The sequence below is a fragment of the Vanellus vanellus genome (genome assembly GCF_965231255.1).
Source record: "Vanellus vanellus genome assembly, chromosome: Z".
Classification (NCBI taxonomy): Eukaryota; Metazoa; Chordata; class Aves; order Charadriiformes; family Charadriidae; genus Vanellus; species Vanellus vanellus.
Window position 1 is genome coordinate 38652406 of NC_138908.1, and position 23497 is coordinate 38675902.

General features: G+C 38.5%; 1 protein-coding gene across 3 annotated transcripts in view; it reads left to right on the plus strand.

Moving 5' to 3' along the window:
• Nucleotides 1-6375: 6375 nt before the first annotated feature.
• The window catches only part of AUH (AU RNA binding methylglutaconyl-CoA hydratase), a 125044-nt gene continuing 107922 nt past the window's right edge, over nucleotides 6376-23497 (plus strand). For all 3 annotated transcript variants that reach the window (XM_082497772.1, XM_082497773.1, XM_082497774.1), the window contains exons 1-3: nucleotides 6376-6643; nucleotides 13778-13845; nucleotides 13943-14030. In XM_082497772.1, coding sequence (XP_082353898.1) covers nucleotides 6409-6643; nucleotides 13778-13845; nucleotides 13943-14030 — 391 coding nt within the window. In that variant the 5' untranslated portion in view covers nucleotides 6376-6408. The remainder of the gene's footprint in view (nucleotides 6644-13777; nucleotides 13846-13942; nucleotides 14031-23497) is intronic.

Consider the following 23497-nt stretch of genomic DNA (forward strand, 5'->3'; position numbering starts at 1 on the left):
AAATTGCAAAACCTCTTTCCTAGGTGAGATCCTAATTTTTAGGATCTACATATCTTTAAAGAATATTAATAAATAAGAAATCTGTAAATTGCTGTATTGGAAACAGCTGTTTACTGGCATTGGTAAAAAAATACTAGCCAGTTAGTATATATTTTTCTTTTCACATACCAATTGCTAGATTCATTGTTCTTGATCTTAAGGATCTCACTTTCTTACACAGACAAATGACTTATACTGGGGTGTTTAAGTAGAAAAAAGGTTATGATGAAACCATTTTGACAAAACATAGAGTCCTTTGCTTAGGTAGATCCCAATTAAGCTATTCTTGTAACTGTGTGAGATGTACAGACTGTGAATATTTACCATTTTGCTCTGCCCAGGAAATTTGGGTCATAAGGTCATTCAGATTCCTTAACATTAGAAGAGTTCTTACATATGACAGAATAAGCTTTCCCTGAAAATGCTTATTCAGCTTATCAGACTGTCTTAATTGCATCAGTATGTAGACAGTAAAGAATGCAGCAAAATACAGTTAAGGTTAGAATGTAAAAGATAACCTAGTCTAATGAAACTGAATAGAAGATCAAAAAAGCCCCCAGTGTTTTCCCCATATGGTGTGAAAATTAATGAGACATTTCTTAGAAAGAATGAAATGTATTCAGTAGATCTCTGCACTACATACTGTTAATCATAAAAGACTAAAAAGGAAAAGCAATGAACATAAATATGTTTTACATCATAACAGCTTAAAATTTATCTTTGGAGTGATTTGTGCATAATACGTCATGTTTTTCAAGCAGTAACTATGCAACTGATTCCTTAAAAAATGCTGCAGCTTTTAGCCAAAAGGCAAACAGTATCTTAAACTTCACATATTATCTACAGCATATCCACTGTAAGCTCAGTTATTGTGTTTAGACATAAAACACCTTAAAAAAAAAAAAGAAAAATAAATTAGCTGAACACAAGGTAAATGTAACTAAGCCATTAAAAAATGTAATATACATCTTAACTCCTGGCTTGCTCATGAAAAGTAATAAAGAATCACATCTGACAAAAACAGTCTATGAAGTGCTGTTGATTTTTCTGTAACGTTTTCTAACTTGAGCATAAAAGACCGGGTTTCTCTTAGCTCCCAGTAGGCACCTACATTTCATGACAAATGTATTGCGTTTAAACAGTGCAGAGCTTTTTGGTAAGTTCTTTCCACTCGAAATCACATTGCATCAGGACAGAACCATTAAAATATTTTTCATGTCCTGATTGTAACGATGACAGTAATTTTAAATTTGTTTCATTGAGAGTTCTACTGAAATGTTCTTTATTAATTTAATTAAAAAAACTTCTAAAGAAAATGTTATTGAGATGAATTGCCCCCTTTTTCATAAAATGCTTGTTTGAATGGAAGCCCCACTCTGCATTTAAACATTGTTTTGATTAAGTTAGTAATTCTTTATTCCAAAATGCTTTCTTCTCTGGGCTAATACCAGTTCTATTTCATTCTTCTAGATAGCATAGATCTGACGGGATTGTTTTACGGCCTCCTTAGCAGCTGCCCAGATAGATTTTTACCACGCATAAAGGCACCCTGACAAAATTTCTACTATAAATTCATATCAACTATCTTAAATCAAATGCCACTACCTCAGTAGTGTTCTATCAGGTTTCTGCACTTCTTATGCAGCTTTCACTGCCCCCCTTATACTATGCAAGAGCTTGCTTTCTCAATTGCCAAAGCAAAGGTCTTCTAAGATACAGTTAACAGTAACATTGCCTCTGGAGCTCTTCAAAAGGATATAAATATGGAAGGGGAGTATTGCTTCATACAAAGGCTTGTCTAGAAGCCTGACCATGAAGAAAATAAATTATTTTGACAATATTTACAAATAGCTGAACAGGGTATATTCACTGTAAGAAAAGTATAAGTTTGGTTGCAGTTTGCCTGAATGCATAGTTATTTTACTGAGTAGGTGAATGTCTGTTCTGCTGAGCTACTCTAAAAACACGAGAGCTTTTTAAAAGCTTTGGCAAAAGTGGACATATCAGCATTCAAAGACTTGCAGTTGTAACTAGGCACAAATTATCAATTTTTAGGAATCTCCATTGTTGGCCAGTTCTCTATTTCCACTATCTTTGCTAACATCTAGCCTCATAGAAATAAACATCTTTCTTTTATGCCCTTTTGGGATAAACTTTGTGCTCTGCCCCAAAAGAAAACATTCTCTATATTTTCCTTACTAAATATCTGCCCAATTCTTGCTATAAGTTCCTAAGGCACTCCTTGGGCTCTGATCTTCTATTACATGGATTGTAGGTCTGGCAACTACTGCCAATTTACCCTTGCAAGATGCCTTCCTCAGCACATTTATGTTCCTGTAATTGTTTTAGCATTCTGCCTTGTTTGTGATCTGCAGAGAATGGGTGGACAATTTGGATGTTTCTACATTACATATTTGGTAGGCAGGATTTATGAAGTCCCTTGTGTAACTGGTTCACATATGCCAGGTGCTTGTCCACTAAATCAACCCAATGCAGTTGTCTCCATTTTCAACATACAAGAGTATAAGCACAAATGAATGCGGCTGACATGAATGCAAAGATAAAATCTGTCCTGTGCTTCAAAGCACAAGTGACACATAAGTATATTTTTCAACATTATGTGTTTGAACCAGGTAACAAGTGCCAAGTAAGCAAACTTGTAAGCATACTCAAGTAGACTCAGTATAGTAAGAATAATTTTTGAAGAGAAAAAGTAAGCTGTAAAAACATCATATATCTTAGCATTATAATCTCAAAGCTGCACTGAGCAGAAAAAAATAGACAATCTAAGGAAACAGCTGCCTGCAAAACATATTGAATAGGCATGGTGCCAGAAAGGGAACATGCTGTGTCTGCTACATGCTTATTAATAATACATAACGAGGGACTTTTCTTCAGCAGTATCAGTGTTAAAAGAAGATCAAAAAGGCTTTAAAAAAAGTTAAAAATCATCATTGGAAATGCAAGTGTGCTAACTGGATAACATAATAATCAGTAAAGTTCTGCCATTAATAAAAAGCAAATATGTGAAAATTAGAAGAGACAAAAGCTCCTGGTGGGTGGTGTGAAATTGAAACAACCTTCATAAACCTTTATAGGTAGCTAATGGATCTCACTCTCAAATATCAACAGCCACTTTACAGAGACAATTAATTTCCAATTTGCAAGAAAGACGAGTGATTTAGATTAAAAAGCCAAAACTGGGGGCTCAACTTTTCCCCTAAAACATGATTCCTTTTCACTTTAGTTATACACTGCCACTGATGCACTCATCCAGGGAAAATGAAACTATTCGTTCCACCTCATCTACATGTACAATGTAAGAAAATCAAAGCAAATTAGAACTAGGTGAGATTCCGTCTCGTCCTTATTCCCACTTCATTGTACATACTGTCTGCACCTTTTCATTGTTACCTTGTAAAGTCATGAATTAGTATACATACATACGCAATTATTTTTGTTTCATTTCAAGTGTCTATTAGTGTTTTTAACAATACTAGATGCCTAACTGAACATCCACAAGTACTTTCACAGTCCTTAATTTTAGGTAGCTAATTTAGATCTTAAGTTTAGAGGCCACACTCCTCCATTATACTTAATAGCGAGATTGTTGGTTTAGAAATCATGGCAGGTGCCCTAGACTGAAGCATGTTGAATGTTCTGAAGAAACTTCTCTCCACTAACCACGTATGCGGTCTCCCAATTTCTGCACCTACACACCGTCCTGCATAAGTTGCAACAGTATTGCATGAAAAACACCGAAAAAGAAAAAAAGACACCCCCTACAAGCCTCAAATCCTCCGCCCTTCAGACTACATTTTCAAACAAAAGTTGTGAGCAAAGCTAAAAAAGGGGCTGCTCATTTTGCTTTTCAGTCTCAGTCCTGTATACTGTGAGAACCTGCAACCTGATGTAAATGGGCTTTCCAGGGTAATTCCAAATGTAAAACTAATTAGGGTGAAGGACCTTCAGGTTCTTTCTCTTGCATTAGATTATGACTGAATGACCATATTAAAAGTAACAGCTGAGTGCCGAGAATTGCAGAGCTCTTCTCTATCTACACTGGTTCTATTTTCATTCATGTTAACATTGGTTCTCTGGGCATAAGGGAGGCTGAGTCAAGATTTATACAGTTGTGCTAAATCAATTTATTTTACACATTGCCAAGTATCAATATTTGGATTTCTGTCTGCAGCAGCAATCAGGTTACCTAGCAGTGTCATATGTTATTAAGTAGTTATTTAACAGTTTTGTTCCAGTTGCTCCATTTTCTTTTCTTATTAGGATATATGTTTAAATAATAATCTGCATGTCAATATAGTTTCCCTCTGTAACTAAATGTACTTTCCATGTACTACTTTGACTTTAAAGCTGTGTTGTTAGAACTAAACCACAGTGAAAAAAAAAGGAGCAAGGTAACATGGAAAACTTTGCTTTCATCCAACAGTCCTAATTCATGCTTGAATGTCAGTGCAATGGGAGGAACTGAATATACAGTGTTACAAAATGCACTGTAGTATTAAATTACCAAAATAAAACCCACTTATATGAGTATTACGCAGTTTTAAGCATTAATACAGAGAGACACAGTTCAAAGAACGGAATGACTTACTATAGCAGGCATCTTAATGCCTCTTGTTGCCAAAAATTTAAAATTTCATTTTTAAAAAAACATTTACTCTGCAGAGTGCAAAAAATCTTCAAGAGCTTTAATCTGGTCATGTTACAATGATAGCTCTATTTCCACTCTTCACAACCATTCTGCTTTCAAAAAACACTGAAGAGGTCATTGGAAAGAAAACTTTTTATCTACGTGTAAACATGCCTTAGCAATATAGATGTGGGAAACTGCAGAAAAAGTGAACAGAAATTAAATTTTGTTTTCACTTCTTATGCTAAGAAAGTAAAATCAAACAGTGAGGGTGTAAAAGAAAATTGTACTTCTAAAATTCTTTCAGCTTTAACCATGATTGTGGGTGTTTGTACAACAGATATGAGGCTATCGGGCTGGATTCCATACGCTGACCTCTGCTCAGGAAAGTGTTCACTAGTCCTTGAGTCTGGGAACCATTGCAAATGACAGCTGTACAGGGACAACACATCTGCCTTCAGCTTCAAGGCAGCATTATGGTACCGTAGTGAATGTAGCTCTGCTTTTAGTATCTTCTTACCTTATCCTGTGTCTTTTACAACAGTGCTGTCTCTCTGTTTCTATTCACATAATTGGTTATGTTCTTCCAAAATTCTTTCTCATAAAAATAAAACATTCTTCAACTGTGAGCAAAATTTCCAGGACAGGCATTCTTTATTCTTTTCTGCTGCAAAAGTCTTTAGCATACTGTGGGCACTACTGGAACAGGCTGTTAATCACAAGCTATAGTCCTGTTTAAATAGTAAAACATAATAAATGCAAGGCGATAGTCTGCCTGTCCTCCCCCCCCCCCCCACATTTGCCCTTCATGGTGCTCTACAAGAACAAATAGGACATTATTTTTAGAGGTTCATTTCTCCAGAAGCATGGCAATGGAGGAGCTGCTCAGCAACCGCATGAAGGAGAGGAATGCAGTAGCCTGCTTTCCCAAACAACCAAAATGGCTCCATCTGAGCCTCCGCTTGAAGCAGTACAGCTTTCTCCCTCTGATTAGGTAACATTGACTTTTGAAAACAACAGGGGGTAGCTCAAAGGCATGTTTTCAATTCTCAAGGCCTAATTCTTTGAAGTAAATGAAGAAGACAAATTTCACAGTTTTAGAAGCCTCATTACTGTCCTGGATTAATTGCAGCTATAGCAACCTCTTCCAAGTCCCGTGTAAGGAGCCAAGTGAGCTTCTTCATGTGTATCCAACATATACTCTGGCCCAACTGTTACAGTATTGACACACGGATCAGTGAAATTCTACCGTCGTTTCGAACCAGGTCATAGTAGTCTCGTAACACACGAATTTGCTACCCAAGTCGGCAACCATCTCCCACCTCCGCCCTTACGGCCTATACCCACACCCTGTGACTCGCCCCTTGCCGGCGGCCTGCCCGCGGACGGAGGGCAGACAGCCACCGCGGCGGTGCTGCTTTACGCAGCTTAACCCAGCTCTGAATACCCAGCCGTGTTAATTTGATCCTCAACCAGGCCAGGCCAGGCCAGGCCAGGCACCCCCTACCCTGACCGCGGCCTCCCGCCTCCCGGCCGGCCGAGCAGCGCGCGGGGACCTCGCGCCTCGGTGGCGGCGGGGACTGAGGGGGGGGGCGGTGCGGGGGGGGGGGAGGGAGGCCGGCGGCGCCCCGTGCGTGCCGCAGCCGGTCACGTGGGCGGCGGGAGCGGGGCCGGCGGTCGCGAGAGGCTGAGGCGGCGCTGGCGGCGCAGGCAGCAGCATGGCGGCGGCGCTGGGCGGGCTGGGCCTCCTGCAAGGCCGAGTCAGGCTGGCAGCCGCAGCCGCCGCGACCTCCTCCCTCGGCCGGCCCGGCCGCCGGGCGCCGGTGCGGGGAGGTGCCGCCGCCGCTGCCGCTGGTGCCGCCGCCGCTCTCCCCTCGGCCGGGAGGAGCTACGGTTCCGAGGCGAAGGAAGAGGAGGAGCTGCGGGTCCGGTACTTGGATGACGAGCACAAAGGTAACGAGGGGAAAGCGGCGGGACGGCCCTCCCCTGCGCTGGTGCCCCAGCCCCGGCAGCGCCCGGGTCTCTGGGCCGCGGTGACCCCTGCGGGCTGCCGTGGCCCTGTGGGGCGGCCGGCAGGGTTGGGCAGAGAGTGGGAGGTCCCGGGGGGAGCTGCCCGGCGGCGAGGGGCGGGAAGAGAGCGGCGGCTCCTCCTCCTCGGCACCTCGGCCGCGGCCGGTGGCTTCGCCGCAGGGTGCTGGAGCTCCTGGCCAGGGAGGTTGCAGAACTGGGCCAGCTGGGTCTCTCTTGGCTTTTCTTTTTCAGAGTGCTACACTGCATGTACCGTATGTGCGAGATACACCTTTCTGAGTTGGCATCTGTTGGCTACTTTAATGGGAGAAAATGAAGTTTAGCAGCAAACTGCTGCAGTCATGCTACTTCGCACAGCTGTTGTGTGCTTGTTTGCAGGAGCAGACAAGGTCGCAGAAGTTGTATCCACATTGATACTCCAGCGCTCATGCTCAACTCATGCTGCTTTCCTAGTGACCGTCTCACACTCCTCCTTGCTTGTAGTGCTGTCAACTGCTGCTGACCTTGTTCTGCTCAACTACACTGAAAGTCTTGTTTTAACCCACCTGGTTAAGAAATCTATGCTCCAGAGTGACCTGGAGTCGGTACATCACAACATGGACATAGAAACAAATACTGTTTGTTAATAAAGGAAAAGAACAAGGGTCTAGAAGTTAGCCAGAAGGAGACATAAGCTTCATATGCCTCCTTCAGCAACACAAAGAGCAGACCATATTTCTGTGAAACATGTCTCTGCTTCCTCCCCAAGCTGCTACTGCATACCCTCCTCTTCACCTTGTTTGTCAAGTTCAGCTATCTTTATCTGCTTACAGCATGTAATACCCCTGCTGCATTAGAACACTTAACTCCATATAAGCCTCTGTGGTCTTTCTTGCTCTTCTCTAACCTACAATTCCTTTTTCTACCAGTTCGTGTTCTAGACCTTTGCAAATGGGGCCCCAGTGCCGTTGCCTCGTCATATTCTTCCATTATATACTTCTAGACTACACACAGGGGCAGATGCTGTCCCACTGACTACCTTTTACAGCACACATGTGCGCGTTTATGTTGTGGTTTTGCTCTTGTCCAGGCCTAGTCTTTTTGTACTGCTTGGGGAAGGATGTATTGTCCAGGGACTTTTACAGCTGAGGATGCTGGGGAGGCAGGAAAACTGACAGTGACTGTCTCACGTAGAGGCATGTACCTTATAGCTCTAGACAAATCTTTTGCCTGCAGGCAAAGTAGCAAACTGTCCTGCTTCATAACATTTTCATATGGTTTGTATGCCACAGTTTTTGGGAAGTTGTTAAACTGAAATAAGACTGTATTTCAAAGGGCTAGTTATTGAAATTTTAATTCAAGACTTTCCAGCTTCCAAATTTGATCTGAACTAGAATACAAAAGATGTGACATTTTAGAATAATGTGATTGTGAAATGCCTGTGTGTTCTGAACATGTTGCAACTTATGAAGCTTTTAGTATCAGTTTTCTGTGAGTATAGGTGAATGTCGGTGCACTACTATTTTTTTAGTTAAATATGTGTCTTTTACTTTATTTGAGATTCTATTTGATTATTACTGAAAAGGGCTGAAATATATTACAGCTATTGACATTTCAGAACTTTTAGCCAAGTCGCATTAGTGATCCCGTTACAAATTTTAATGAACATAGGGCTATTGCTCTTTTAAGTTATAGATGGAATTAGGAGAAATGTCTCTGTAGTCTTGACTCAAATGTGTCACTTGCTGGAATGTGATATAAATATTTGTAAACTTTAGATTTTACACTAGAATGTCTTGTTGTGCTTATACTTTGCAGCTCAGCTAGAGTATGTAAGGCACCTTTTTGTCCTCATCAGTTAGGATTGTAACATACATAGAACGGGCAGAACAAATATGGTCTCAGTTGAAGTTGTTTGTTCAGAGCTTGGAAACTGATAGCTAGCTGATAAATCGGAAAAGCTTTCCCTTCTTTTGCTCTTTTTAAATAAAGCAGGCCTGAGCAGATGAGATCTACTAATTTAAGAAGTCCCTGAAAGATTTTTAAGTGGTGTTTAGAGATAAAAAAGATGCAGATATGGGATTTTGAAAAGTGTTTTGGTGTTTTTTAAAAGTGCTGCTGAGTACACATCTGTATGATTTTGCACTTAAATACTTCTTGATAAGGCAATCAATGGAAACCACCAGAATTATGCATGATACGCTCACCATGGATTCTTGTTTTGCTTAAGAACCTATTCTGCAATAATAAACATCGAAGTCAACTTGTCTGCCTTAGTTTATCTGAGTAGTTAAATGAGACAAGCTTAAAAATAACTTAGCTGTCTTTGATCCTCCCTCCATTTTCAGTGAATAATTCAGATTTTTTTTTTAATTAATAAGAAGTGCATTTGGATAGATCATTTGTGTGAGTGTGTATACTTAATACAAATAAAAGTATTTCTGTAAGTACTTTTTATACAGATGTAGTGAATCTTTCTGAGTCAGGCAAAATTACTAATAGGAGTGTAAAGACAGGATTTATTTGTAAGTAACTGTTTAAATGTGTTTCTGCCAAACATTGAGGATAAATATTTTTTGAAAACTAAAAAGTACAAGATAAACCAGATAAAAATCATTATTTAAAGTAAGATTTCCTGTGTGCTGATATAACCTGTAGTTAAACCATGATCTAATCACTTCACTTAAATTGGTCCACCCTGTTTTGTACAGTGTAGAAAGAAACATGATCTTCTTTCTCAGCAGTTTTAAATAATGATAGCATCATATATTTTTGCTGTCACTCTTAAAATAAAAGAACTTTTCAATATGAACTACTTATAAGAAAATCCCGAATTTAGTGTGCACTATGAAATGAGGATATATCTAGGAATTTACAGGTATTTTGAAGCTATCTTTCACATATGTTTGTATCTATCTCACTAGAAGACTTTTTTGGGTTTATTATCTATAACTTTCACATAGTTTTCTCTTAATTATATCACAGGCAGCTTTCTCTTTCGAGAAAGGTAAGTTATAAGTAGAGAAAGTGTTGTATGTTTGCATATGTTTTTCATCTGATGGTTGGCTAGGCAAGTAGTCCACAGGGATATGACTGCTTATATTAGAGTGTTGGGGGTCATCCTAGTCCCTTGGAGAGCCTAGCTAATAGATGAAAGTTAGTTTTCAATATGTGGATGTAATTTTTAATAGATGTGCATTATTTGCTGAAAAGTGTTCTGAAATAATGTGGAGATGACTCCCAGGAAAAACTATAAAATTAGTATTGAGTTCAGCATTATGTGAATGCTTATTCCTTCTTAGTATATCTCACACTTCTTTGACACCATACAGATACTGTAACTTTGCTATTATTATTTCTACTGATACTCGCTGATGAATGTCATGATGAATTTTTATTTTTATTCTTTTACAAATAGATTTTTCAAACAATTTCTTAAAAATATTTTGGAAAGTACACCTGTATGTAGTTTCTTTAGGAAGAATGAACAATGATTAAGTGCTTCAGATGAAGGTGCAACAGGTGTTTTAAAATATATAAAAATAATCAGGTTTTCTATATGACTAACAGTATTTGTCAGAAGGGTTACCTGTATGGCAGTATTGTCTGAACATTTTCCTTTTTTTTCCTCTTTTTCTTTTCATTATAATTGGGTTGGTGGAGCTCTGCAGAGTTATATGGAGCCTCATTATTCCTTTTTGCCCTGGTTAGGGAAATTTATCCCACCTAAAATTATGTGACTAGGGGTTTAAATCTTGTTGAATGTGTAAATCAGGGAAGGTTTGCCTTAAACAGTTTTTGCCAGGAGATCCTTGGGGTGGGCTGGGGGAGGGAGCAGGTTTAAATTCTCATCTGGAAATCAGGAAGTCTGTTTTGCAATTTCGGTTTTGTGACTTTGAGCAGGACTTAGTCTGTCTGTAGTTTGGTCACTGATTAATACATGGGGAAAACTTCCCAAATCTTACTGCAGTATTAAAAAACCTAAGAATTTGTTTTAAGGATGCCCAGGTACTATAGTAGTGGTATATTAGAACAAAACTGACTAAAACGAGAATTCAGGGGCTGTCTTTTTGTATACATTGCTGCAATATATAGTTTTCTCTTGCAAACCTTTTATGCTTTTCCTGTTGCAGGTCTTGCTTCATCTTTTTTTTTCTATTTAAGAAATAGAACAGCTGTGTGGGTGTCATCTGTATTTACCTTGAATTTTTCTGCACAGGGAGGCAGAAGTGGTAGATTTGTGATTTTATATGACATTGCTAAGAAGAATCAACTTGTATGATTTATCATCAAGGGTGATCTCTTTTTAGGAAAAAATATGAGGTGTGCTTGAATGTTAATTGGAACTTTCTTCTGAATATACTAATATTGTTGGTGGAGCAACATTCTTTGGTCTCTGATGGGGAGAAGAAAAATACAAGTGTAATTAAAAAGCATCATTGCTGTTGAAAAGAACATGCTTCTGAAAAGGACTTTATTTCCTAACTGAAGAACAGTTTGGGATGATAGCAACCCTAGTTTATTCACACATTGCATTTGCAGTGTGCCTTAGAGTTTAAAATCAAAGCCAGGTCCAGTGTCTTTTTGTTGCTTTAACTGTGGTGCTGCTTTTGTCTAATCCACTTGCGTTTAACATATGGAATATTTGAATTTGGAGAAATTGTCCTGGAATAAATTGTGGCAGTAGAAGAGAAGTGCTACAGTCAGAAGCACTACTTGAATGTTGTCTGGTTTGCTTTATGAAACATAAACAGATTCCTGTGTAAGTGCTGAATAAGGTAGGACCCTTGCAGGAGGTCCTAGATGAATACCTCCAACCATGGGAATGAACAGGTGGGAATTTAGGCTTACAGAACATGGGAGTGAAGGTCATTTGGGTTAGCCAGTCTCCTCTCCCCTTTTAGGAGGTATCTGTACATAGCAAGTGATTGTACCCTGGAAGCAAGCAAGAGGCATGTGTGCTCAATTGGTTGAGTTTAACCATTTTTGTTCGAGTCTTTAGAGTGGTAACTGGTGAATGGAGGACTTTGGTTTCAAATTGGTAGCTGCAGAAGGAGCAGGAGCTCTCTCTAATCTCGTCTTGTGTGCATGCATGTGCATATACAGGCAGGAGGAGGAAGAGAAAGGGGAATGGGCTCAAGCACTGATATGTCAGTCCTTTGAGGGGACATGTTGTGCTGAAATAAAAGAAATAGCATGTGCTGACATGACAAGACAGGCACCCTGTGGAGGACGAGAGCCAGATTGTATATAGATTATATGTGCAAAGCTGAATGGTGAAGTAGTAAATACCTGGGCAAATACTGAGTTTCTGAATGATATTTTTTTCATCTTGTAGATTCATGACAATACTGTCGGCATTTTTGTTTGACATAGAGAACTCCCTTTTTATCTTTCATTCCTGGTCCCTGTCCTAGTCCTTTGTCTTTCTCCCCTTGCCCGTGCATTCTCCAAATTAAAAAAAAAAGTCCTGATTGATAAGACCTTAGCAGGACTGGATGGTGATATGACTGCATGCTGGTGTTTGGAATTCAAGGAACTGTAGTGTGTTCAGGAAGTAATTGTCTAAAATATTGCTATAGGCTTAGTAAACTTAGACATTACCAAGATAAACTTTTCAGAATTTTCCTGTTTGATAATCATGCCTTTCAAGTGAGTGTTGAAGAATTTCACCAGACTGTGGGTACCTCTAGGTTTGGTTTATTAACAACTCGGAGTTGGGCCATCACCTCAATGAGTGGCAAGTGGCTAACGAAATACATCTTCTATATATATGATTCTACACAACATTACATAATTAATATTTCTGTTTGGCAAGCTCTTTGTGTTTTCTTTAAAGTCTTCCAGTTCTTCATTCTTCAGTGGTTCCAAAAGTTCATTAATTTTCAGCTGACTCTTATTGTTCCATTCCAGTTCCCCTTCTGAAGTTGTAGCTCAATAATGCAGGTTCTGGTCACCACAGCCTCTTACCTTCTTTAAACAGTATCCATCAAAGTCCACCTATAGACTTCTTAGAAAAACTCAAGATGTTCCATTAACTTTTGCTTACTCTATTCCTCTTCTAGATGTCTAAGCTTTATAAATTGCTTACTGTGGGTTAATCACTCATTTCCTACCTATTATTATGTTCTACATTTGCTATTCTGTTGATTCGGCTTGACTGGGTTTCAAGCTAGCCATGGCCAGGACTATACAAGGGATAAATGAGCACCGCTTGCATAATCCTCAGAGTATTGTTTTTAAGCACCTGCATTCTATTAATCAATCTTATACAATTACAACTATTCTTTAACCATTCTATGATTATTCTCAAAATATATAAAAAATTTAACAAGGCCTAAGTTAGTTAAATCACTGAAAAGCTTATTTTCTTTTACAGTGAGGAGGGTGAAATAAGGACAAACAAATGGTGTTTCTGCTGCAACATTCAAACCAATGCATGTGTAATCAGTCAGTGAGACAACTGATCTCTGACTGGACTAACGGAGCTGTGAATGTCTGATTGGAGCTGTGTACCAAGCATTGAGCGCGGTTTTTGTGTCTTGGGGGAACAGTTTTATATTTTTTTTTTATTTTTAAACAAAAGTTTCAGGTTCAGGTTGATAGCATTCTTTCTGTGCTTGTGACTTCCTCTTACCTGTATCAGAGTTGCTAGTCTTAGCTGTGGTAGCACTTCTTGCTTTAAGAAGTCTTTGAAGGCAGGCTGTCTAAATATGGAAACATATGCTTTACAATTAAATATCTTTCCTGATTGCATGTCAGCACTTCACACACAAACATGAAATTAGAGCATGCAATTGTGTAATTACACGTTCAGGACTATTTCCATGTGAAGGTGTTAGGACCGTGTTTTTGTTCTTAAAATAAATGTCATTTTTGTTGAACATTGAAATGTTTAACATTGGAAAATGTAAGTCGATTTATTTTCTTTCAAAAACTCGGTAGTTAAGTGATTACATTAGCATTTTTTTGCAGTTCTCAATGATACTTTTTCTATAATTTCAAAATAATAATTTACATAGATAGATAATATATATTTTAGTACATTGTAACAATGATACAATTTTTCTTCCCCTCCAGGAATTGTGGTGCTTGGATTAAACAGATCTCATGCCAAGAATGCACTTAACAAAAATCTTTTAAAAATGGTAAGTAAAAAGAATAGTTTTCAGTATAAAGGTAAAGTATTAGAATTAAGCACTTTAAAAAGTGTTTGGTTATTCCCCTTCCTCCATTTCTTTTTAGATGTCAAAAGCTGTGGATGCTTTGAAATCTGATAAGAAAGTACGAACTGTTATATTCCGGAGTGAAGTCCCAGGGATATTCTGTGCTGGTATGCAAACTTAATTTTCCTGAAAAGCTGGGAATCTGTATTTCATATTGCACAAAAAAAGCCCAGATTCCAAGGAAACATGTCATTTGTATATATTCATCTCAGAAGCAAACAAAACATTTTTGTATTATTTTCTTCAATTGCTAACAAGAATTGAATATTGGTTTTATTCTTTCTGTGTCATAAAGTGTTTCAAAATATGTAATAGGATATTCATAGTGGTGGAAAATTATTTAATTGAGCTCCTAGAAAGTCTTGCATGTACTTCAGAATAAGGACCAAATAATGCTAGAGGACATATTAAGAGGCTGTGTAGAAAGCTGTATCAAAACCATATTTTAAACACATTAAAATTAACTTTTAATTAAAGAAACATACTTAAACTTGAACTTAAAATTCATTATGAACAGTCTGTTACTGCAGACTGAATGTATTCTCAAATTAAGAAAACAAAACAAAAGCACACACCCCAGCCCACATATCAAGCAGTACATGTGCCTTGCCAAAGTGATCAGGAAAACAAAAGGTCTCAACTACCAAACACTGGGGAACAGAGTTTGTTGACATGTCAAAACCAATTGAAGCAACTATGTCATTTGTGGATATCAAGTGAATAGTCTCCTTATTTTCAGATGTCCCATTGAGTTCTTACTTTGTTCAAATTTAATTTAAATTCCGTTTGAAACTGATAACAGAAGTTGGTTTCTTCTTTCTAATACGCGAATAGAACTGTCAGGAAAGAGGAGATCAGTTCTAAAATCTTTCTTTTCTGATTATTTATGCAGTCATTAAACTTGCTAGCCGCACATAACGTAATTAATTCAGTTGTAAATGCAAAACAGTTTTCCCAATTTTTACATATGTAGCATACATAAGTACTTTTAGTTGATTTTAAAATTCTTTTTTGTTGCCTTTAGTAAGTCTCTTTTCATCGAGGTGCAGTTTGTCACTTACAAGACTTGTGAAAAGAATAGTCTTGAAAAAAGGGAGTAATCAATTCAGCATTTAGTAGTACATATAAATAAGTTAAGTATGCACGTATTAATCAGCCTATTTAATTTAAAGGTCGTATCTTGTTTTAAAACTGTAAGTTTTAAAGCTCAGTTCCTATGAATAATCTTTAGGAAAAAATAGCTTAAAAGCTGTGGTTTTTAAACTTATGAAGAATGCAGCATCAGAGCAGCTCATGCAAATGGGGTTTCAAGTTAGGTGTTACGTAGTTCTTATAAAAAGGTGGTCATTAGTTGAGATTTGTTATCACCTGGTTGTTGTTTTTGTTGTTTTTTTTTTTAACTTATTTCGCATTCATGAATTTTATGATAGTGTTATATAGGAAATATGAGAGCAGAAATACTGATTTTGAGAGAGAGGATCTGAGGTATACTATTAATATTGTATTTATGAGCTCCAAGTACTTCTTCAGTATTCTTTGTTGGCTGACTTTGCAGAACTGTTTTGGTATTAAGATTTAATGTAGGCATTTTGCCTGTTTGGCTAAAAAAAAAAGGCAACTTAGAGTATGTATACACAGCTGACTGTAGACCAGATGCAAGAATGTTTATGTGTGGACATTAGGGAGGCAAATTAGCCCTGAAAAGAGGAGTGTGGAAGACTAGGGCTGAATAGCTGTATCTGGATCTTAAACCAGGGAGAAGAGCTAGAGTGTGGGCCACGTCTGTCATTTTTTTAAAAGTGACACGTAAAAGGAGGGTCCTAATAAAGGAAACTCCTGCAGCTGAATCAGTGAAATAAAGGATGTTCCAACAGTGGTAACTGAAACTCAAGGTGAAATAGAAGACTTGAAGCGGAGTTCGTCAATTAAAATAGGCAGAACGAACTCAGTGGCTGGATGGGTTGCTTCTATAGATGACGTTAAGGGGTGCCTGTAAAGAGAATGAAACTAGAGAAAGCATAGTGGGACATGGAGAAAAGAGGTAACAGTTTAGGGAAGTAGGATGAAGGGAGAAACATACCGGATGTAACACAGCATTTTCTGGAGGGGCCTTGCTCAGGAAATGCAGTGGAACAGAAGAAAGCATTTTCAAACTTAAACGTTCAAGGACAATGTGTTGTTTCAAGAACACTTAATTTCCTTAAAAAAATGCAAGGATCATCTTGTGAAATGTTATCACATTTTCTTATGCATTATAGTGCAATTCAGTTAGGCTAAACTTTGAATGTTTGTTTTATTTTTTGTATTTCCTCAATTATGTTTTCTTGCTTGCGTGTGTGGGAATGTATGTTTTTAAAAATACATTTTTTATGATGAATTTTTGGACCACCATCTGATGTTTTACAGACCGCAGATTGAGAAACTTTGTCCTAGAATGTAATTCCCTTTTATGTGTGGAATGAAATCCAAGATCCTTAAATCTTGCCATTCCTCAGCTATCAACAAAAATCTGTGAAAGCCACAAGCCAAGTGTCTTGTTTCCTTCTAAGGGCTAGTCTACAAAACATGACATCCAACTGTTTTTCACAAAATGACAGTGTGGATGATTAAAAGATTTAAACTCTGTTAATGACTGATGTGGATTTGAGTCTGATTCCAAATTATGGAATTTTCACATGGTGAAATGGGAGGGAAAAAAAAAAAAAAGAATTGTATAAAAGAATGTAGAAATGTGCCAGCAATCTTATCCTTTCATTTCTGCATAAAATTTTTCTTTGAATCTTTTATTGCTGTTTTCTTTGTATCTTCTTTCTTATGCTCTATACATCCATGGGTGCAGAAAATTCCTCATTAATGTTCTAGCACTGATCAAAAGGGACACCTTCAAGTCAGAGGAGAGCTTGTCTGGGGTTAAGGATGCATTATGTCTATGAGGCCTTCTTGTGCTTCCATCAGAAGTGCTCTGGCTCTTAGTCACTTCTTGGCCCCTCTCTTTCCCTGTCTAAAACCAAATAAATAAAATCTTGGCCTTTCTGGAGTGAACACGTATGACCAGTCCTGGCCTGTGTAAGCCTACACTGTGTGTCTGTCCAGTTCTGCAGCCAAGGCAGGTGAGTCTGTGCCGGAGTCTTTATTTCCTGGCAGTGTTGTATCCTCGAGGAAGACACATTCTGTGCATGGGGTAAGGTGGATGTCCCCTGGGTAAAAAGTCTGTTATCAAGTAATTAAGAGCTATGCTGTGTTCACACAAGGGGCTGAATTACATTTACATAGGCAGTTTGAATAGCTTCATTTCTCATTACAAATGTAATTTTAGCACATACATTTTAGTGATATAGCACAGGTATTTTTGTGAGCAGATTTTCAGTATTTTTCATCTTCAAAAAATTTCCAGAAGTGTTTGTGCATAGTACTGTTGGGAGATACAGTACTGTGGGGAAGGGACGAAGGACTGTCTGCAAGTCGTTGCAAAACCTTATTTTGGAGTGTCAATGTATTCTGGAGACAATCTCAGAGCCTTTTCTGGTGTTAACTACATAAGGCCTGAAAGAAGGTACAAATAAAATACATTGCCTGAGAGCTACTTTTTTGATTTTCAGGTAGTGCTCGATAATGTTTGTGGTCCAAAGAGTTGAACAGTTTCCTAGAGCTTTGAATAAAAGGCAAAATAATATTTATAGAACTTTTAGCTATTAAACAATTTTGCATTTGGAAATGTTTTGGCAAGCTGAAGCTTGGTGCGTGATTCCAAGTCTTCTCCTTTCCTTCCCCCCACCCCCCATCTGTGCGTTTGGTGACGTGAAATGGGGATTATGTTATATTTTGCAATTGTGAACCATGGGTATTTCAGATCAGGTAATACTTTTTTCTTTTAAAACAGTTTTATTTATTGATGGTTACAGTAGTAAAGGAAACAGATTCATTTTGTATTCTTTTCTTTCCCCTGTTCCCCCTGCTGTTCCAGTACTATTGTTTCCCTTAGGACTGCCATGTTCCTCCAGCCCTCTTTCATGTGCTGTCAAGAAGGCACTTGTACATGTGTTAAAATAAATTACTCCTCATGTGTTTGTCTCAGGCAGTAACTTATTGGCCCATAATGCATTGGTTCAGTTTACAAGTTATACTAATAAATAAAATCCCATGCTACTGTTTTACAGTTCAGAGTAGTTACTGTTTTATTTTCCTTCCTCTTTTCCTTCCTCTGGTGCCTGGCCAATCAGGACAGTTGCTTAACTCTGACTGTCCCAGTGCAATCAGAGATTGTTTCGTTCCTAAAAGTCCACATGTGAGTTGTCATCAGTCTTCCTCCTGTGTTGATACACAGAAAAATTCTGCCATCTTGTATGGGAGGAGAACGAAATGTGATTCTGTAGAGGAACAGATCACTTCTCAATTTCTTTTTGCATGGAAGAGTTAGAAGGAGAGATTTCAGAGGCAAGAAACTCTAACTTCTTGAGGTTTTTTTGGTGACTGTGTTTAGAGTATTAATTGTTAAGAACGGGTGCTTCAGTATTGGTTCTCCAAAGTGAACTGAACTAATTGAAATAGACGTTGTGAGATTGCTGAGTCAAGAAGTCAATATACATGCTTTGTATATTCATGCACACAAAGAAGGAGAGCTTTGGGGCAATTTTTAGTTGACAGATTTGAAAAAATGTTGTTCTTTGGAGATGTTATTTCAGAAATCTTTGAGACATTTCGGAATATGGACAGTTAACTTATTTTTTATTGTAACCGGCTTTCAAGACAATTTGAAAAATTTGGGTACTGGAGCTCTTCAAACCGCTTTAACCTAAAAGTCACTGAAGCCTGGCCAATAAAGACCCCTCTTGGAAAAGCAGAAGTAGTCTTTCTGCCAGCAAAAATTCATCGTTTGGGTCTGTGGTGTATGCAAAGCCAACACAAATGCTTTTCCTGTTGGCATAACTTGTCTACATCAGAATTTTGTTTCCAGCACAGCTGAATTGGCTGTATGGTGTGTGGTTCCCGGCTGCCATTTCCAGCTGGTGTAGTTTTTCTGGCAGAAATTTATGAAGTACACAAGCCTGGTAGAGCAGATCCTTAAAGACTTATTCGTTTATGAGGTTTTGATGTGGAGGAGGAGTTCCATAATAGCTCTCAAATACTTGATCTACTCTTATTTTTGTAGAACTAGCAAGAGTAGTAGGGAAGTATTACTGTGGGTTTGGTCTCCTTTTTCTCTCCAGTCTCTGTTAAGCAAGCAAGGAAAGAGGGTATATTTTCCGAGAGCATATTTTGGTCCTCCAGATTCCAGCTCCTGCACAGAAACTGAGAAGAGAGTTCATGTATTAATTCACTGTTCACTTCTGAGGATTCAGATCACACATGATAATATTTTAGTGTCTTCTAAATGTTTTTGTTGGTGTACATACATTTCATTCCCCAAAATAAATGCCTTCAGAGGTAGACTGTAGCTAGGTTCTATCCCCTTTTTTTTTGTTCCAGACTTTCACTAAGGTTCAGATGCAAACTAATGCTATCTCTTGTACACTACTAGGCTCAATGACAGTTGCATTTCCCCTAGAGCAACCTGAGTTAATGTGAAATCTGGCAGGTTGATCAGCAGTATGACAGCTATGTCTTGTGAGTGTGCGCATAGTAATCTGTTGCATTTGGAGTCTACAGCTTGCATTTGTCTGACATCAGTTAATTTACTTCTTAATTTTGTTTCTGGTGTTGGTTTTCAGAAAGAACTAATAGCTGTCATGATTTTCTAGAGCACATGTTAAACAACCAAGCCAATAAAGAGTACAGTTAGGATTGTGGTTTGATCCCCTAGTCTATACAGAAAAAAATCCCAATAAGAAAAACTGGTTTAAATGCCTTTCTTTTGGAAGTACCTCAGTCAGATAGCTCCAAATACTCCTCTGCCTTCTACCCTGAGAAAGCATACTGAATTTCAGAAGAAATGGGAATGACGGTGGATTTTAAGAGGTAGGAAAGCTCATCTTAAGCGAAAGTTTGTTCTTGGTCTTAAGTACAGCAGAGCTGCTGTGTTTCTAATTGATCACTTACAGGATTGTATTGTTGGAATGTAGTTCAGATGAGTTCAGCACGTTATTTGATGCATGTTATTCTGCCCATGTTTACCTTAACATCATGGCTAATTGTAGAACAAGGTACTGGGAAATTAGCAAATAAAAACTGGTTGTGGTTAATGCAGCACATGGTGGCACAATAAATAGCTGCATACTTAGTTTATGCTGCAAAAATAGATAAATAGAGATAAATAGATAAACGCACCTTTTAGCTGCAGAAAAAATACAGCTGGGAGGTTTCCAGGAAGTTTTTCAAGAAGAATGTGAGAATTATAACCATGTTTGTTTTCTTTATCTCCAAAAGAGTGATCTGTTCCTGTTGAGGAGGCAGGCACAAGGAATAGGGTAGGAAGTTGGGTGGGACTGTCAACAACAGTTGACACTGACAACAGTGTGGTCTTTAAGTCAGTTCTAATCAGCTATGAAACTTTCAGCTAAGGATCACTTGTGTGCCTTCTCATTGGTGATTGCAGCGCCTGACTTGATAAAATTGTAGGAAAGTTTTGTTTTTTTTTTCACATATTCAGCTTTCTTAAAGTTATTCTGTAGTTGGGAATAGAGTTTTCAAAGCAGTGGGTTGGGTTTGCACGTCAAGGTTTTGGAAGCAGTGGGGTAGCTTCTGTGAGAAGAGATCGGGAGCTGTCCCTGTGTTGGACACAGTGAAGCTCCAGCGAGCTCCAAAACAGACCCATGGCTGCCCAAAGCTGAGCCTGTCAGTGGTGCTAGTGGCATCTGTGATAACGTTTAAGAAATAGTAAAAAAACCATGTGCAGCAGCTGTGAGAGAGAGAGGAGTGAGAGAAAACATGAGAGAAACAGCTCTGCAAACACCAAGGTCAATAAGAAGGAAGGGGAGAAGGTGCTCCAAGTGCCAGAGCAGAGATTCCCTTGCAGCCCATGGAGAAGACCATGGAGAAGCAGGTAGTCCCCCTGTAGCTCATGGACCACTGCTCTGGAGCAGATACCCACACTGCAGCCTGTGGAGAACCCCATGCTGGAGCAGGTGGACGTGACCTAAAGGAAACTGCAGCCCATGAAGAGCCCTCTCAGGAGCAAGTTCCTGGCAAGGGGTATAGCCTGTAGAGAGTAGCCTGTGCAGGAGCAGATTTTCTTGCAGGTGTGGCCTATGGGGGGCCTACACTGGAGCAGTCTGTTTCTGAAGGACTGTACCCTGTGGAAAGGACCCATGCTGAAGCAGTTCTTGAAGAACTGTGGCCCATGAGAAGGACTCGTGTTAGAGCAGTTCATGACTGTATCCTGTGGGAGGGATGCTATGCTGGAGCAGGGGAAGAGTGTGAGGAGGAAGGAGTGGCAGAGACGAAATGTTACTGTCTTACTGCAACCCCCACTCCCCATCCCCCCAGCACTGCTCAGCAGCAGGGAAAGAGGTAGAAGTGTGAAGTTGAGCCAGGAAAGAAGGGGGGGGGGGGGGGGAGATGTTTTCAGTTTTGTTTTTGTTTCTCACTGTCCAACTCTATTTTTAATTGGCAATAAATTAAATTTATCTTTCCGAAGTCGAGTCTGTTTTGCCCATGATGGTAACTAGTGAGTGATCTATCTCCTTGTCCTTATCTTGACCTGCAAGCTTTTCATTGTATTTTCTCCCCTGTCTTACTGAGGAGGGGAGGAGAGAGAGGGCCTTGGTGAGCATCTGGCAGCCAGTCAAAGTTAACCCACCACATCCAGTTAGTATGGATTTTCCCAAATAAGGCTGAGGCAAGACTTTTATTCTTGAGGAGCTATGGACTGGTCATATAAAGTCACAGAGGAACTTGCATAAAAAGTGGGCTAAATAAAAGTAGTCAGGAAGCTTTCTCTCTGGTTGAGTGAGTAGTGACCAGTACTGTGTAATGAGTACTGTACAGAAGCTAAAGCGGATTACCTTCAACAGAAGAGGTTAAATCTGTAGCTGCTTCCATCCCTTACTTGAGATGCAAGATTCTTTTCATCAGGCTTATGCAGGCCATCAGTTTAGAGGTCTCTCTTTTCCTACATTGTGTGCTCTAAACATTGTCTATGAAATGTTGTGTGTCCCTCTCTGCTAGTTTTTAAGTTATCTAATGACAACTTTAGTACTCCTTTAGTGCCAGGAGGAATTTATTGAAAACATTACATTTCTGTCTAAGAGATACTCTATATTCTTCCACAGATTGAAAGTTATTTGAATTGAAAGTACTTTCAACCACAGTGTACTTCTCTCCTGTATTGAAATTTTTCATAGGCTGGCTGTAGTGGAAGTAGAGAGAACTTTATTCATAGCTAATATTGCCGCAGCATAAAACTTAAAAAAAAGTCTGAGTAATTGGTTGTATTCAGCTGGGATGCTGGTTGTGGATGTTTCCATGTAATGTTTCTTCCTTTTTTGGTCTTGAATGAGCTGTAGACTATAGCTTATTGTGATTTGTGAGCACAAAGCTGGTGAATAACAAATTTAAGATCAGGCCATTAGTGAAAGATAAATTATGAAAGTCAGCTAGAGAACCATCTTTTTAGCAGTATATTTCCTTGATTGATGTAATTTTGAGATTTGCCTTTTAAAGCTGGTGAAACAGAACATCTAACCATTCCTTCTCTTGTGTGACTTGTGACATCTGATTCAAAAATGGAAATGTAAAAGGTTAATTTATCCCAATAGTATAATCATTCTTCTTTCTTCTTCCCCATTAGAATTGAAGCCATCTTGGACTTCAGATCCATGCTATTACTTAAAATTTAGCTAAAAAATATAAATCTGTCTGAACCGGTCCTCTAGTTATGTAGTGATTCTTGCCAAGCAGAATCAACATTTTTTGGACAGTGACTTAATAGGAATGATCAAGCTAGTGTTTTATTAGTGTAAGACTTACCTAAGGCTGGACTCTGTAATACAATCACATGGAACTACAAACCAACACCTACTTCAGTTATTTGAAGTATGGGTTTATTTTATGTGATGGATATCTGTCTTTAGAATTAACTATAAGCAACAGGGGGCTGTGCTATATTTGGTGTCATTCAGCTGGCTTATGTCTGCTGAAAAATATAAAAACAGAATTAAAGTGTGTCTCTGGCTATTAGAGAACATAGTGAGGTTGTAAGTTTTAATTGCTAATAAAAAAGAATCAAATTTTTAAAATTATTGTGTTTAAATAGTTTCATGCATTGTCTTAGACTTTTAACCATTAGAACACAAGGAATGTGATATTTTCTGGAAATATTTTTTTTCAGTGAAAACTACCTAAAAATATTAAAAATATTAAATTCTAGGTAAAAGATATATTTCAGAGATCATGGAATTTGGTTAGTTCTTCAATTTAACGAGACGAGGGTAACGGGAAACAGAAATTACTTTCTCAAAGCCCTTAAAAAATGATTGTAAAAGCATGGGGAAAATTGATGCCTAAAATTATTAAATTGAAATATTAGGTACAAAATAATGTGTTATGTTCTGGAGAAGTAGTCACAAAGCGTAAATATACTGGTGAAAAGAGAAATTTATTTGTTTGGATTCTGTGTATGGCAGAGTTGTTCTCCAGA